The 14081-nt window shown below is 40.2% G+C and overlaps 1 protein-coding gene and 2 non-coding genes across 3 annotated transcripts; 1 reads left to right on the top strand and 2 right to left on the bottom strand.

Moving 5' to 3' along the window:
• Positions 1 to 94: 94 nt before the first annotated feature.
• Positions 95 to 208, bottom strand: LOC148340776 (U5 spliceosomal RNA). Its single transcript, XR_015842670.1, has one exon. It is a non-coding gene; the product is annotated as a U5 spliceosomal RNA (small nuclear RNA).
• A 1021-nt stretch (positions 209 to 1229) lies between these two features.
• On the bottom strand, positions 1230 to 1443 carry LOC148340775 (small nucleolar RNA U3). The gene has a single exon (XR_015842677.1). It is a non-coding gene; the product is annotated as a small nucleolar RNA U3 (small nucleolar RNA).
• A 4677-nt stretch (positions 1444 to 6120) lies between these two features.
• On the top strand, positions 6121 to 14079 carry LOC148340774 (interleukin-27 subunit beta-like). The gene is made up of 7 exons (XM_088291286.1): positions 6121 to 6577; positions 7900 to 8003; positions 10011 to 10125; positions 10253 to 10349; positions 11700 to 11820; positions 13208 to 13371; positions 13766 to 14079. Exons 2-7 carry the CDS (start codon positions 7916 to 7918, stop codon positions 13922 to 13924), a joined length of 744 nt encoding a protein of 247 aa, XP_088147412.1. The 5' UTR covers positions 6121 to 6577; positions 7900 to 7915; the 3' UTR covers positions 13925 to 14079.
• The last annotated feature ends 2 nt before the right edge of the window (positions 14080 to 14081 follow it).

Here is a 14081-nt window from a genome sequence, read left to right as displayed (position 1 = left end):
AACCATTGTGACAATCTTGACTTCCACTACGTCGTCAGCCAATTTATAACTGGACGAAGACGCCTAGTGACATTTATATTCAACACTGTTAGGAGGCTCTGCTTTCGCAGAGCATCAAAAAATTGAGATTAACTCTTGCTGTTCCTCCCCACGGAAATCTTTAGTAAAAGGCGAAAGATTTATTCGATTTGAGAAGAAACAAGAGTGTACTAGGACTTAACTACTGAAACGGGCTAACCCATTGCCCGCTAAACCCCTTTAACAAACGGTCCCAGAGTCAAACGTGTCACCTTTATCTTTCAAACACGAGTGATAACCATTGATGGATATTTTTTTTGCTATACTTCAATGGTCTTCACTCTCATTACAAATGGACAGTATAAACGAATAATAGTGTGTAGGACTGTAGGTCTTTGTGGCGGATATCTTCATTTGATCCATTTTCTGCGCAGAGGATTGTGGGTAAAAGGGCGAGCCCTATCAGCCAATGGTCGATGTAGCGAGGGGAGAGATATGAACGATTTGACGGAAGTGATCGAAACGTTTATTTGACGTCCACACTGGCTCAACGGAGGGTTGCAGAGCCACGAAAGCTTGTAAAGCGTGTTCGGGGCCCTGTAAATTGGGAATTTTATGTTGGTTCTCTCTAGACCGCTGGGTTCAAAAAGTTGTGGTGAAAAGACGTCCTCCTAGAAATGAGTAAAATGTGTGGTACCACATGTCCCCAGCAGAGGGCGGACTCTCTGTATGGTGAGGCTGGTATTTGGGTTTCAGTCAGATGATGATAGTTTGTCATTTTCAACGTGAAATTACTTTTGCGTTTATATGATGATTGGTTACGTTTTAAAATAATTTAGAGTTTTTAATCTATTATGTTACTATTGGTTAAAAGCTGAATCAAATCAAACATCAAATTCAAGGAAATTAATTTCGATTGATTTTATGTGGGCCACTCTCACTTTCATGTGTTCTTTTATTTTCTGATCTTTTTTCCATGCAAGGGTGCTGTCAAACATGTGCTTCTGTTTTTACCTCAGGTGAAATATCCTGCTCATTAACTTCAACATAAGCACAGCAAATGAACTGAGAACCAGTTGAGGGAAGAGTCTGTCTTCTGCTCAAAACCAGCCAGGTAAGGGTTCTGCACCCAACAATCACAAATGGCCAGGTGACTTCTTAAAAAACTAATCAACGTAAATAGAGTCTTTCTCTTGATTTAACCACTGAGAACTACTCTGAACATATTCCTCCCAACACTGCTCTGCTGGAAAGCAGTGAACAATCATCAATGGCATAAAACATATGACTAACCATTGAGTAGTGCCAGATTCATACTCGGAAAGGAATATCTTGCTTCATCATCGTAGCTTGCGAGACCAAACACTTTAGAAGCACATTTCTCAAGTCGAGACCTATAGAAATGATCCCTGAAAGTATAGTCTTATTTCTGCAATCTGGGACGACTAGTAGTCATCTGGAAGACGACCACTTTTGCTCAGAGGACCTACTTTTGCTCAGACGTCTCAGCTCATCTAAAAGAACCAGCTCATGGTTGCTAAACAAAATGGTAGCTGTCCAAAAAATGTTATCTTTTGGATAAATTATAGTCCTGACTATACTGTTCTCAAATTTTTAACCGGGGATGACCAACTCCTTTAGCTCAGGATGGTCATAGAATAAGGTCTCTGCTGACATTGATTGGTAAGGCGATCAGGTTCAACATCATCCAGTTGGGTGGTCGGAGCTTTATCGATCATTGTCACTGACTGGAACGTGCATCATTTGTCATCAGTGTTGTTTGCAAGAATTTGGAAGATCAAACACTTCGCAAATGTATTTCCTAAATCAAGAACTATTGAAGTGAGCCTAATAATTGCATAACATTCAGATACCACGGGAAGTCAAGTGTGTAGCGTATATGCCACATGTGGACCACTGATCAATGTCTGAGAGCGTGACAATATAAAGCAGATCAATATGGGGTCCCTACAAAGTGATTTGGCAAGGACTTGCCAGACTTTAAATTGATCAACAGACTCCTGATAAGGGACACTCTTCATCACCTAGAGGACTTCAGCAGACACTGGTTGCGCATTCAAGCTGCAATCAACGCAGTTAGTTTGGCATTTGCCAAACCCGTGACAGGGAGGGGTCAGCTTCCATCAACTTGGCCGGCTGGCCAAAGACTGGCCCCAAGAGGTCGACATAAAAACTGCAGCGACAAGTTCCAATGCAGTATCATCGACCAAAACTACATTGTAATGAAATACAGTTGAACATATTTCTGTTCATTATTGTGAACTTTTGGTGGTCCAGGATTTTCCCCATACCTCCGACTGAAGAGTGGCAAATAGCTTAACCACCACCACGCACGTGGCAGATGAAGCCGTGAAATTCTAGCTTTCATGAGCGCACGCTGAGGCCACGAGGCCCGCTCCGCTCCATCCCTGATCGCACAAGGTCACGTGAGACCCCACCAAGCTTTGCCTGTCCAACTGCCGCGTTTGTTCCTCTATGGTTGGTACTTTTCTCGTTCTACTTTTTTCCTTCTCTTCACACCTGCGCGAGACCCTGCTGAACCAGACGTAAGTGACGACATATGCGGCTCCTTTGGCTTTCAGTTGGTGCATACAAATTTGTGAGTGAACGCTAGCAAACTTGTGCATTCCATAAAGTCCCACACAGTCACTAAAGTCATCGCTACACCTTCTTACGCTCATCTATTAGATGGCCCATTTTGTCCTTCACCTCTTAGTCATTTCCGATTTTTGTTTTTGCTTCTTAGTCATTTAGGCTTGTCGTAGAATAGGATTTTGTCGTGTCTTGTATGTTCAATAGCTGTACTAGTTAATAAACATTGTCCATATACAGAAGTCAAGTGTAAATTGTATATGTTTGGAACATAGTATAGACTCTATTTTGGAAAAAGAGAACTCACCACTTATTTTATTGTAACCGCCTTCAGATTTAAAGACTGATTTAACGAGGTTTTTCGTCAATTATTCTTTAAACAAGGCGTGGGCTGACTATGGCCAGGGGGGCACATGCATGTTAAACGTTTTAACCCGGCACGCTGAACTTGAAAAAAATTAAATGAATAAACCTTTTAATGTTTTATTTTCTAAATACTGTTGTTTTTCAAAGACATATATATTGTTGTAATCCTTTTGTTCACTTTCATTTAAAATTAAATGTATTTTTTTTCTCAGATGAGGTGAGGTGACCAAAACACTCCATCTGCTCCAGGTCCGGCCCCTCTGTCAAATTTTAGAACCCATTGTGACCCACCAATCAAAAAGTTTGCCCACCCCTGCTCTAAACCATATTAAATTGATGTGGTGCCCCTAGAGGCGACCAGGAGTAATGCAGGCATTTCTCCAGCTCGCGATCAGATATACACGCTCAAGAGTGACACAATAGTAGTTACAAGTGTGGGAGACACAAAAGATAAAAAGTCAAGCCAAATCCTAACACAGTTTAAAGGGGTCTTCCAGCCAGGATGGTCCATTTTTCAACAACAAGCTCAATGTATGTACTTTTTCACTCAGGAAGATGATATTAGCTTGCATTTTGTCATGTCATTATCCACACCGCTTATCTTGTACAGGGTTGCGGGAGGGTGCTGGAACCTATCCCAGCTGACTAAGGGCACTCCACCCTGAACTGGTCGTCAGCCAGTCACTGGGTAGACATAGACACCGTCACTGAATGGGAAACGGAACAATGCCGCCCGCACACAAGTCAGGCGAATGTACCAATTCACCATCAGTGACTTGGCTTGTATTTTCAGTTTTATAATTTTTTGGGGGAGACATCAATATAAAACAAGTTTAAAAAGGCATGGTAATGTGCATTATGGCCAACGGACCGATCACAATTTGTCCAATTTGTCAAACTCATTGTAAATATGTCGCAAATAATGTAAAAAAAAATGGGACCAACCGGCTCCAAAATATATGTGGACACCTCTACCTAGGCCCACTTCAACCTCTGAAAAGATCACAAAACGATTCGCCTTTCCAAGGCTGACTTAAAAGAGAATGAATATATGATCATCTTCCATTTTTTCTGACATCTCTTGTCTGTTTTCTTTAATAAGGCACCAACTTACACAAATACAATGCATTGCAAGTGGCTTTTCAGAAGGTCAATTGTTTGTAGGTCGTTATAGGTTTTGGCCAGTTTCAATAATACAAAGTTTTAACGTGCACTCACCATGGGTTGGAGTTGCAATGTGGTTTGGGATTCAATGGAACTTGATGTTCATGGTTTTATTATGTTTATGGCGTCAAACAGTCAAGGGTAAGTCTTAATCGTCATTTCAGTCCAAATGTCATGCCGTGAGGTCAAGTAAAAATAAATAAATTAATTAATAAACTTACTTTCTTTGAAACTTCGAAATCAAAACCATATGCGCCTCTGCGGTAGCCTATACTTTATTCTCTTATTAATCTTTCTTTCTATCAGTTTGTGCGTTGTACGGTTCAAAACGGCATCTAACCAGCATTCGCCCACACGTGCTGAATTCATTATTGATATGGGCCCACCGAGTGCTGGCATCATCAGTTGCCACATTGCATCACTCAAAAAAAACTGCGCCAACGTACCGGCCTCTATTATTATGGGCAAAGGCCAAATAATATTTAAAAATTTGGAACATTAAAATAAATAAATAAATAAATAAATACAATACGATACCATACAGCTTGATTTATAAAGCACATTTCACAACAGCTGGAGCTGTAACAAAGCGCTTTCCATATGATGTAATGTATATGAGTTATACATGTTATAAATCACATAAATGGTGGAAAAGGTTTTCACAAAAATCTCACATTTCAGGGGTGTGTAGACTTTTTACATCTATGAACTTCAGCTGTAGGCAGATGACATATTGGGCGGTTGCACTTTTGAGAGGTGTGCCACTGACTGGCGGGAATACACAGACAGATCTTGCTTATCGTCCGATGTCCGTCATCTTCTGAAGTTTCACACTCCCAGTAATTCCTCTTCAATCAGGGTTTGTATTTCCCACTCTGGCGGCGACCCACAATCCTCTTGGTGAGTTGGCGTCAGCGATCAACACATCTCCTTGAACAAAGTTTCTTCTGCTTCTGCTCCATTTATGGCGTTTTTGCACAAATGGAAGCTATTCCTTTACCCATCTGTCATGTCATGTCATTATCCACACCGCTTATCCTGTACAGCAGTGGTCCCCAAACTACGGCCCGCGGGCCGGATACGGCCCGCCTCCACATTTGGTCCGGCCCCCTGAACAATACCAGAAAGCATATTGATTTTTTTTTTTCATATGTGTATTTGTATTTGATAATAAAGTTGGACTTTTGCAATAAAATGTTCCTTAGTAATGAACTATTTTCATTATTAACAATTAGTTAGTAACTATTTTATACACGCATATAACGTGACATTCTGTTACAACCTTCTGCAGTCTGTGCCCCTATCTGGCAACCCCCAGAAAAAAAATCCTAAACACGCCCCTCTCAAAGAGAGAGCGGAATGATGGTGAAAAGATTAGGTACGAGAAAAATTGATTCAGAATGCAGGGCATTTAACCTGCAGTGGACAAACGATTATTTTTTTGTTCAATGCAAAGAAAGTTGTGTAGTTTGATCTGTCAAGAGGCGGTGGAGGTATTCAAAGAATAGGATCTGCGACAACACGATGAATCCCGTCACCAAGACAAGTGTGATAGCTTGCAAAGCGAAATGCGAGCAGACAAACGCTCAAAGCTAAAAAGTGGACTGTTAGCTCAGCAGTATATATTTGTACGCCAAGCTCAGCTGAACCAGTCATCTGTTCGGGACAGCTTTCGGGTTGCTCAACTGATAGCAAGCAGTGGTAAACCTTTCACTGAGGGAGAGTTTGTCAAGAAATGCATGAACGCTGTCGCGGAGGAGGTGTGTCCCGAGAAGAAAGATGTCTTTAATGCCGTGAGTCTATCAGCGAGTACAATCACCAGACGCATTGAAGAAATCGGGGGTAATGTATATTCCCAGCTGCAGCAGAAGACAAAAGAATTTGAATTTTTTTCATTAGCACTGGATGAGAGCGCAGACGTGCAGGACACTGCGCAGCTGCTCATTTTTATTCGTGGAGTTAGTGCAAACTTTGAGATGTGCGAGGAGCTGGCAGCACTCCAAAGTCTGAAAGGGACTACGACGGGGGAGGATATTTTCGGCAAATTGTACCAAACCATGGAACTTGGACCTATTAAGACTGTGCACGGCACAACAGAAAGTTTATGTTCCATGGACTTTTTTTTTTCTGTGAAGAACCTAGAGATGTTTTTTTGGTTATTATTTATTTAATTAATAGTGTTATTTATTTTCTGACTTTTGTTCTGTAAAGAATCCAGAAAGGGTTATTTGATTGTGGCTTTCTGGAAAACAATACATTTTTACATTTAGGCACTCCTGCAATCATCACACTTTTCCTGTTACAAACTGACCCCGGCCCCTCATCAGAGAAGGGAAAAGTTATGTGGCCCTCACAGGAAAAAGTTTGGGGACTCCTGCTGTATAGGGTCGTGGGAGGGTGCTGGAGCCTATCCCAGGTGACTACGGGCGAAAGGCGCACTACACCCTGAACTGGTCGCCAGCCAGTCACAGGGGAGACATAGACACTGTCACTGAGTGGGAACTGAACCCACGTTGCCTGCACACAACTCAGGCGAGTGTAACACTACACTATCAGTGACTTTACCCATCTGGACCAGAACAAATCTGATATACACTATACTTGTCGCCAGCGTCATCTGGCATATGAAGCAGTTTGCTTGAAGAGCCCAGGTCGCAGCAAAGACTGCCCTTTTAATAGCGGAAGGTGATTTCGGATCAGTGGTTCTAAATTGTTACCAAGTCAATGAACGGCTATTAAGGATAGCTTCCACTTCACACATGACAATGACGAGGCTCTCATCATCCAAAGTTTGACGCGTTGGAATAAAAAGCAAAGTCCTTTTCAATGTTCTGATTAATCTTTCCCACGCACCCCCACGGTGCAAGGTGCACTTTATGCTCTTCTGCTGCATGGCTTGGATGATCTGGTCTTGATTCCGCTCTCCAATCGCTTCCTTCAATTCTTTCCCTGCAGAAACAAAATTGGTCCCATTGTCGGATCGCTGTTCATTCACTTGACCTCGTCGACAAATGAAACATCTGAGGGCGTTCATGCATGAATCGGTATCAAGTGAATGGGCCACTTTAAGATGTATTGCGCGGCTGGCCGAACGGGAAGAGAACTCCATACCATTTCACTTTGCTCGTACCACGCTTGATTTCAATGGGACCAAAATAATCAACTCCAACATTAGCAAATGGTGGCAGATCCAGAGTGATCCTGTCCTTTGGCAAGTCTGCCAATATTCTGCGCACTGATACTGTCTCGTATCCTGCTGCATTCTACACAGTCATTGATCACTTTTCGACAAGCGCGATGGCACAGGGGATCCAATTCTGCTGTGACAAGACTAATAACGTGTGATTCCTCCCGCTACGCCCCATCTGCCGGTGAGCGCCGTCAGGTGTCTTGACACGTGGTGCCCTTTTGGGAGAAGGATTAGGTCCTTTATGTCTCATCGCATGGCCAGTCTATTTAATCATACTCAACACTCAATATGCTTTTATCCAGCAAATTTGAAATCCAACAAATGCTTCCTTATCCGATGGTCCGCGTGTTTGTGGTGCATGATGATATCATTTTTGAAGTTTTTTTGACGAAACCCAGATGACTCGTCAAACATCCCTGATGACGTCGAGAGAGTGACGGTGTTTTCTCAACGAGGGATTTCCTGTGCCGCGGCGTCGGTTCCTCTTTCGCTTTCGCTCACTGCCAGCCGCTTTAAAAGCCCTCTGACAGCTGTGTGTCTTCATCTAGGTTGACAACTTCCAACATGATGACGAGCACGAGCGCACGTTACTGGACCCTCCTCGCATTGGTCGTCGCCATCAAAGCCGTTGACCTGATGCCAGACGGTGCAGGTGAGTAGCACACTCACGTCTACTTTGTGCTTTTATTTGATGGCTCTTGACATGGGCACAAATGTTATTTGTTTGAAATATTAAGTCAACTAACTACCGTATATAATGCAAATAGTGGTACATTTTGTGTGCGTGCGTGTCCCTCTCTCTTCCGATGATGGGGAAAAAAAACTACCCAGAACAAGTTCAAATCAATTAAATGTCTACATTTTTGGTAGAGAGAAAGGAACAAAAGAAAAGGCATTCGTCTTGCTATTATTAACAAAAAACAAACAAAAAAAAATCAGGCAAAAAAGTTAGTTTTTTTTAAACCAAAACAAGAAAAACCAAAATTGTTGACAGTGAGAGTAAATTAATTTGGTGTTTTCAAAACCCAAAAAAAGCAAAAACAAAAAAATGGGGACATTAACATTGCGGTACTAAAATAAAGTTCTTTTTGAAAACTGAAATTCTGATAAAGAAAACTGTGAAAAGTCATGGTTTGAGTCATGGTTTTACAAAAAAAAAACTACCAGAACTTTCATCAGAAAAACAAAAATGCATTTTTTATTCATATATAAAAAGGCTATCACGAAAACAAAAACTAATGGTTTTATTTTTCAAAACCAAAACCAAAACTGAATTCTTGAAAGACAAGCAAAAACAAACAAACAAACAAAAACGTAAACCTTAATTTAAATAACAAAAGAAATATGTTTTTGTTTCAGGACAAAAAATATAGTTTGGGAAAAACACAGAAATCTAGTTTTACTGTTGTGTTGTTAGCTGATGACGTGGTTGCACCAGACAGCACAGGAGTGGGTGAACTTTTTGACTTCCAGGCTAGATTGGGATCCAAAATTTGAAAGAGGAGCTGCCCCAGAAACTTTGTATTTGGATAGAGTGTTTGGACCAAATATACTCGAGTGTTGTGTGTTATGTGCAAAACCTCAGGCAAACCTTACAGATGGCACAGTAAGCACAAGCTAATAAATGAACAACCCATTTTACGAACAGTGATTTTGCATAAAGATCGCATCAGGTAGTATATTTGTGTCAACGAACAATGAATATGCAAGATGCGGCGTTTACACACCTTTTCATTACAGGTCCTCTCCTCGCGTTTTCCCCTTCAGTGACTTCATGGTCAAAAGCTCCTCAATTGTCTAAAAACCTTGTGTACTTTTTTTGTTATTTGTGGTAGTAAATGTTAATTTATTTAACAATAAAATTAAAAAATCATTCAATTCAACTATTATTTTTCACTATATAGAATTTGACCAGGACTGCATGGTGGCCAACTGGTAAGCACGATGGCCTCCAGTGCAAACGGCGAAGGTGTAGGGTTTGATTTCGGCTCCGGCCTTCCTGTGTGGAGTTTGCTGTTCTCCCCGTGCCTGTGTGGGTTTTCTCCTGGTACTCCGGTTTCCTCCGACATTTCTATGATTGAACACTCTAAATTGCCCCTAGGTATGTGTGTGCGTGCGGATGGTTGATCGTCTCTGTGTGCCCTGCAATTGACTGGCAACCAGTTCAGGGCCCAGCACCCCCGTGACCCTTGTGAGGGAGAAGCGGCTTAGATAATTGATGGATGGATGGATAAAATTTGACTGATAACAAAGCATCAATCATTTCTACCAAACGAGCCGGAGGATGGAGCTAAAAATAAAGGTATAACATATTAAAATTCATAAAGAATAAATCATGCAAGCATTAAATTAATATAGCTCAGTGACATCTCAGTGTCCATGTCCCCTTTACGCTCATGTATTCTAGGAAGTGCAAGGCTTCACCATCCCTACAAACAACTTCGTAAAGTGCATTTATTTGATGGGATCACAGGCAAATCTCGCCCGCTTCCAGATCCGAAAATGTATATTTAATTTGCGTGATGGCAAGGCCAGGAACCTGAAAAAAAAAGTAGCTTTAGACCAGATTAGATTCAAACATCAAACCTCAGCACTGTGATATAATGTAAACGATAATATAGTCGGCTCCAGATATATTACAATAAATTTCTTTTATCAGATCCTCCCATCAAACCCAGTGTGCATTGCTGGTGTGCGAGTTACCCCAACGTCACCGTCTGCTCATGGGCCGAACCTCCACATTCCCAACCTCTGAGTTACATCATCACCTACAGGTACAATCGTGTCATTACAGCAGAAACAATAACAACAATAGTTCGTTTTGTGACATACACTGTACCGAAGGAAGTGTCTGGGGAGTGAGTCTTCATGTGTTAACGTTTTTTTTTGTGCGCCTTTCAGTGAGAGACGCCAGCCATCAATTAGCAAGCGCTGTCATCTCACTCCACCCGCCTCTGCCTTTTCTTCATCATCATCTTCATCATCTTCTTCCAAGCGGGTACCAACTTTTATTCGCTTCAATCCGCCAAAACGAGAATCCGAATCACACGTATTGGCCAAAATGTAAAAAAAAAAAAAACAAGGAATTTGTCTTCTCAGTTAAAAAAAACCCTGCAAGCCAACAAGGGCAGTGAAGTGTTAGTGATGTGTATGCACTGAGTGGAGTAGTGATTTGCGTAAGTGTATAACGTAAGTGTCGATGTTCCTTTTACCACCTCAAAACATATTATCTTGTTGATGGCGATGGTCTTGCATGCGTTAACAGAAACACAACACATGATTGAGATGAAGGATAAGCATCTGGCAACATCGCTTCCAGGCGAAAGTCCAGATAACGGTTGTTTTGGAAACAGGCAGACAATAATATCAATCACCTTAGAGTCTTGCTGATGTCTCTCAAAAGGCATTAATTGGCCAAATCGGCCAAATTTTGCATGGCGACGCCAACATCTTCACGTTGTTTACTATTTACACCATGTCTCATGATTTAGTTCACTTGTCGCCGGAGTCCGAGTTTTGACCGCTTGTTCCACTTGCATCCAGAAAGACGGAAGCTTGTTCACTTCCATCAGAGCTCCTCCCACTTTTCTAACTAAATTATTTTTTCATAGAAATTTGGGTTATCTCCTTTGAATGGAGTATTGGTTTGTGTTCTGTGCATGCTCTCTATCCGCAAGGAATCTTGGTCTTTTGAGTCCAGGACGTACTAGCATCCTGCTTACTCAATGTAGCGAGCTTAACAACTTGAATACTTTATCTTTATCTGTTTCTGTTTCGATGTGGATATTCCAATTGATCACAACTACCATTTATACAGAAGTAACTGTACGCTCACGCATGTTAACAGGTTCTCCTGAATGTTTCAGGAACCAGAATTTTGACCTTAATGAATATTGACAGCATGTAGTCACTGAAGTGTCACGTTTACAGTATTGACAATTCCAAATCCTTCCATTCAAAATCAAACTGTCCTTGAATCATATTGCCCCATATATCAAGATATGTATCGAATTGCCTTTTACGCAAGATACACATAGATAAATATGTAGATATAGTAAATAAACTGGATGTAATCTGGGAAATAAAAGCATATTAAGGTTTAATATACATGAGTAATTATAAAATATGTTTTAAATATTGTAGAACAGTAGAGGAATTGAAAATGTAAATGTCTCTGTTGTTTTTAATTACTATTTAATAGTTAGACTTTGTTTGAAACCAAAAAAAGGAAATATTTAAAAAACATTGACGCAATAAAGTCGATGAACTTCCCTTTTCATAAAATCGAAGCTGGATGAAAGAATAAAATGATGTATTGAAATGTTTTTTTCCTCCCATTTTTTTGTAGCTGTGGCACTGCCACCTACCCGACTTAAAACTGCTGACCGATTACATCCTCAACGTGACCACACTGTCTTCTGATGGAAGCAGCAGCTTTCATCTCAGCTCCTTCATGGTGGAGGACATTGGTAAGATAACCATAATGACCACTAAGACATTTCTGCGGCCATTTTGAACGGGACGGTTGAGGTTTGCTAGTCTGGAAACTGCATTTGCAAAGCCATTGTGACCAGGCGGGCTTGTCCTGTAGAATTATTTGAACATTTTTTTGTCAATGAAAAAAAAAGATTTTCAATGGATAGATGAAAAAGAGTGTTGAATGTAATGAAAACAAATTTGAATATATGGCTTTTATTTAGAAAATATGAAGACTTTTTGAAACAGGATTGAGCTGACCAATTTAAAGTTTAATGTTTGAATCAGTCAAGAAATTTGGAAATTAGAGGTGAATCCCCTTAAAGTTTTAATTTGAGGTTTTTAGTTAGCATTATTTTTGGTGGGGGAACAAATGAAATCGGATTAAGATGCTTTAAATTGGAATGGGTTTTTATTTTGAAACTTTGAAAAAAAATAAAAAAATTAAATAAGAATGAGCTGAAGAGTTTAAATTTGGAGTGGTTTAAGTCAGTCAAGAATGAGGAAATTTGACTTAAATATTAAAAAATCTTAATTTTGGGCTTTTATTTCAAAATTGAGATGAACAGTTTAATGTTGGTATGGTTTGAATCGCCCAAGAAATGTGAAAATTAGAGATAAATGTTAAAAATCGATCAAAAATAACTCAATGAAAAAAATTCTTATTTCATGCTTTTATTTTTTAAATCTTGTGTAAACTATTTTTTGTGGGGTTTCGTTAAATGATGCTTGCTGAATTAAGATGGGGGGGGGGAACGGCAGAATGATTAATAATAAGAAATAATATATACCGGTATCTATAACACTATAATACTGTTTCAACATTTCCTGATTGCTAAAAAAGGGGGAGATAGCCAAATAATAAATACTAAAAACGAAAAAAAAAAAAACAATATAAAAATGTGTTTGCTGAATGAAGTTGGCTGTAACACGTTTCGCTCTGACCAACCAATCAGATGCTCACGTCTGCACGCTGGCCCTGTGAGGAGAAATTTGGAATCTGATTGGTTAAAGCCACATTACTGGCTTATATTTTTTTAAGTTATATGGGTCAGTGTTACTGAAATCTGCTTGGGCAAAATGGCAATTTACTGTAGCTAAATACTAATACACATTGCAATATGTCACAGATAGGCTAATAAAACTCGCATTGACCCTAGCATACTATGCCCAATGAATCAATGCATGAAATCATGACGCACAAACTGTTTCATTATTATATAGTTTTTTAGCATTGTAAAATAATGTTGAGTGTTTTTTGTTTATTAAACACCACTACAATTTTTATTGCTGTGTTGTGGGGGCTGGAACAGATTAACAGCATTTTGCAGGTCACCCGATCATCACTGATAATTCGTAGCTGTGTCGTATCTTTTGCAGTGAAACCCGACCCCCCTGTGGATGTCAAGGTGTCACCCAGCCACCCCAAGGAAGTGTTGATAGAGTGGTCGCCACCTCCAACATGGACTCACCTAGACATGGCGCCCCTCAAGTACCGGGTCACGTACCAGTGGGACCACAAGGGCCAAGCCAAGTCTGTCAGTGTACGTTCAAAGTCTACACTTTGATTCAAATCAGGACTATTTGTGTTAATATTGTTGATCATTATTCTCATTGTTTAATTCTTTGAATCCTCTTTGAAATTGATGCCTGTTATTGGCATTTTCATTCATTTTAACCCTATTATTATGCGATATAAGAACCACCAATCAGAGAAAAGATGAGAATGAAAAATATGTATGCAGGAATAAACTGTCTTGTATTGATGGGTTAAATAATTTGGAGAAAATCAATAATACATACAAATAATATTGTATAACAAACAAATATATAAAGGTCTTTAACGACTGTGGTTGAATTAAAAAACTTCTGCAACCACAATCACAAACCGCCACTGTTTTTGTACCCTTGCTGATTGTGGCCTTCTGGTTCCTGCAGCTGGGTCCGCTGGAGAGCACCAGCACCGAGCTGAAGGGTCTGACCCCAGGAAAGGAGTATGTGTTTCAGGTTTGCGCTATGGATCTGTTGGGTCTGGGCCATTGGAGTCTCTGGAGCTCACCCATCACCTTCACTTTACCCACAATTACAACACCATAAATCAGGTTGTTGGGTGTTTGTTAGGATTTATTGAATGTTTTTGCAATCCATTGTAAAACAGTGGTGCCTTGAGATATAATTTTAATTTGTTCTGTGGACATGCTCATAACTTAAAACACTATGTCAAATCATCATTGTCATTGAAATAAAGAGAAAT

The sequence above is a fragment of the Idiotropiscis lumnitzeri genome, chromosome 3 (genome assembly GCF_059441095.1).
Source record: "Idiotropiscis lumnitzeri isolate Australia: NSW breed Sydney's pygmy pipehorse chromosome 3, RoL_Ilum_1.0, whole genome shotgun sequence".
In the NCBI taxonomy this organism is placed as follows: Eukaryota; Metazoa; Chordata; class Actinopteri; order Syngnathiformes; family Syngnathidae; genus Idiotropiscis; species Idiotropiscis lumnitzeri.
Note: the sequence above shows the minus strand (reverse complement) of the source record. Positions and strands in the feature narration are given on the sequence as shown.

Coding starts and splice junctions, on each gene's coding strand:
- LOC148340774 (XM_088291286.1), top strand. CDS start 7,916: ATGATGACGAGCACGAGCGCACGTTACTGGACCCTCCTCGCATTGGTC. Junction 8,004..10,010: donor CCTGATGCCAGACGGTGCAG/GTGAGTAGCACA, acceptor TTCTTTTATCAG/ATCCTCCCATCAAACCCAGT. Junction 11,821..13,207: donor CTTCATGGTGGAGGACATTG/GTAAGATAACCA, acceptor TATCTTTTGCAG/TGAAACCCGACCCCCCTGTG.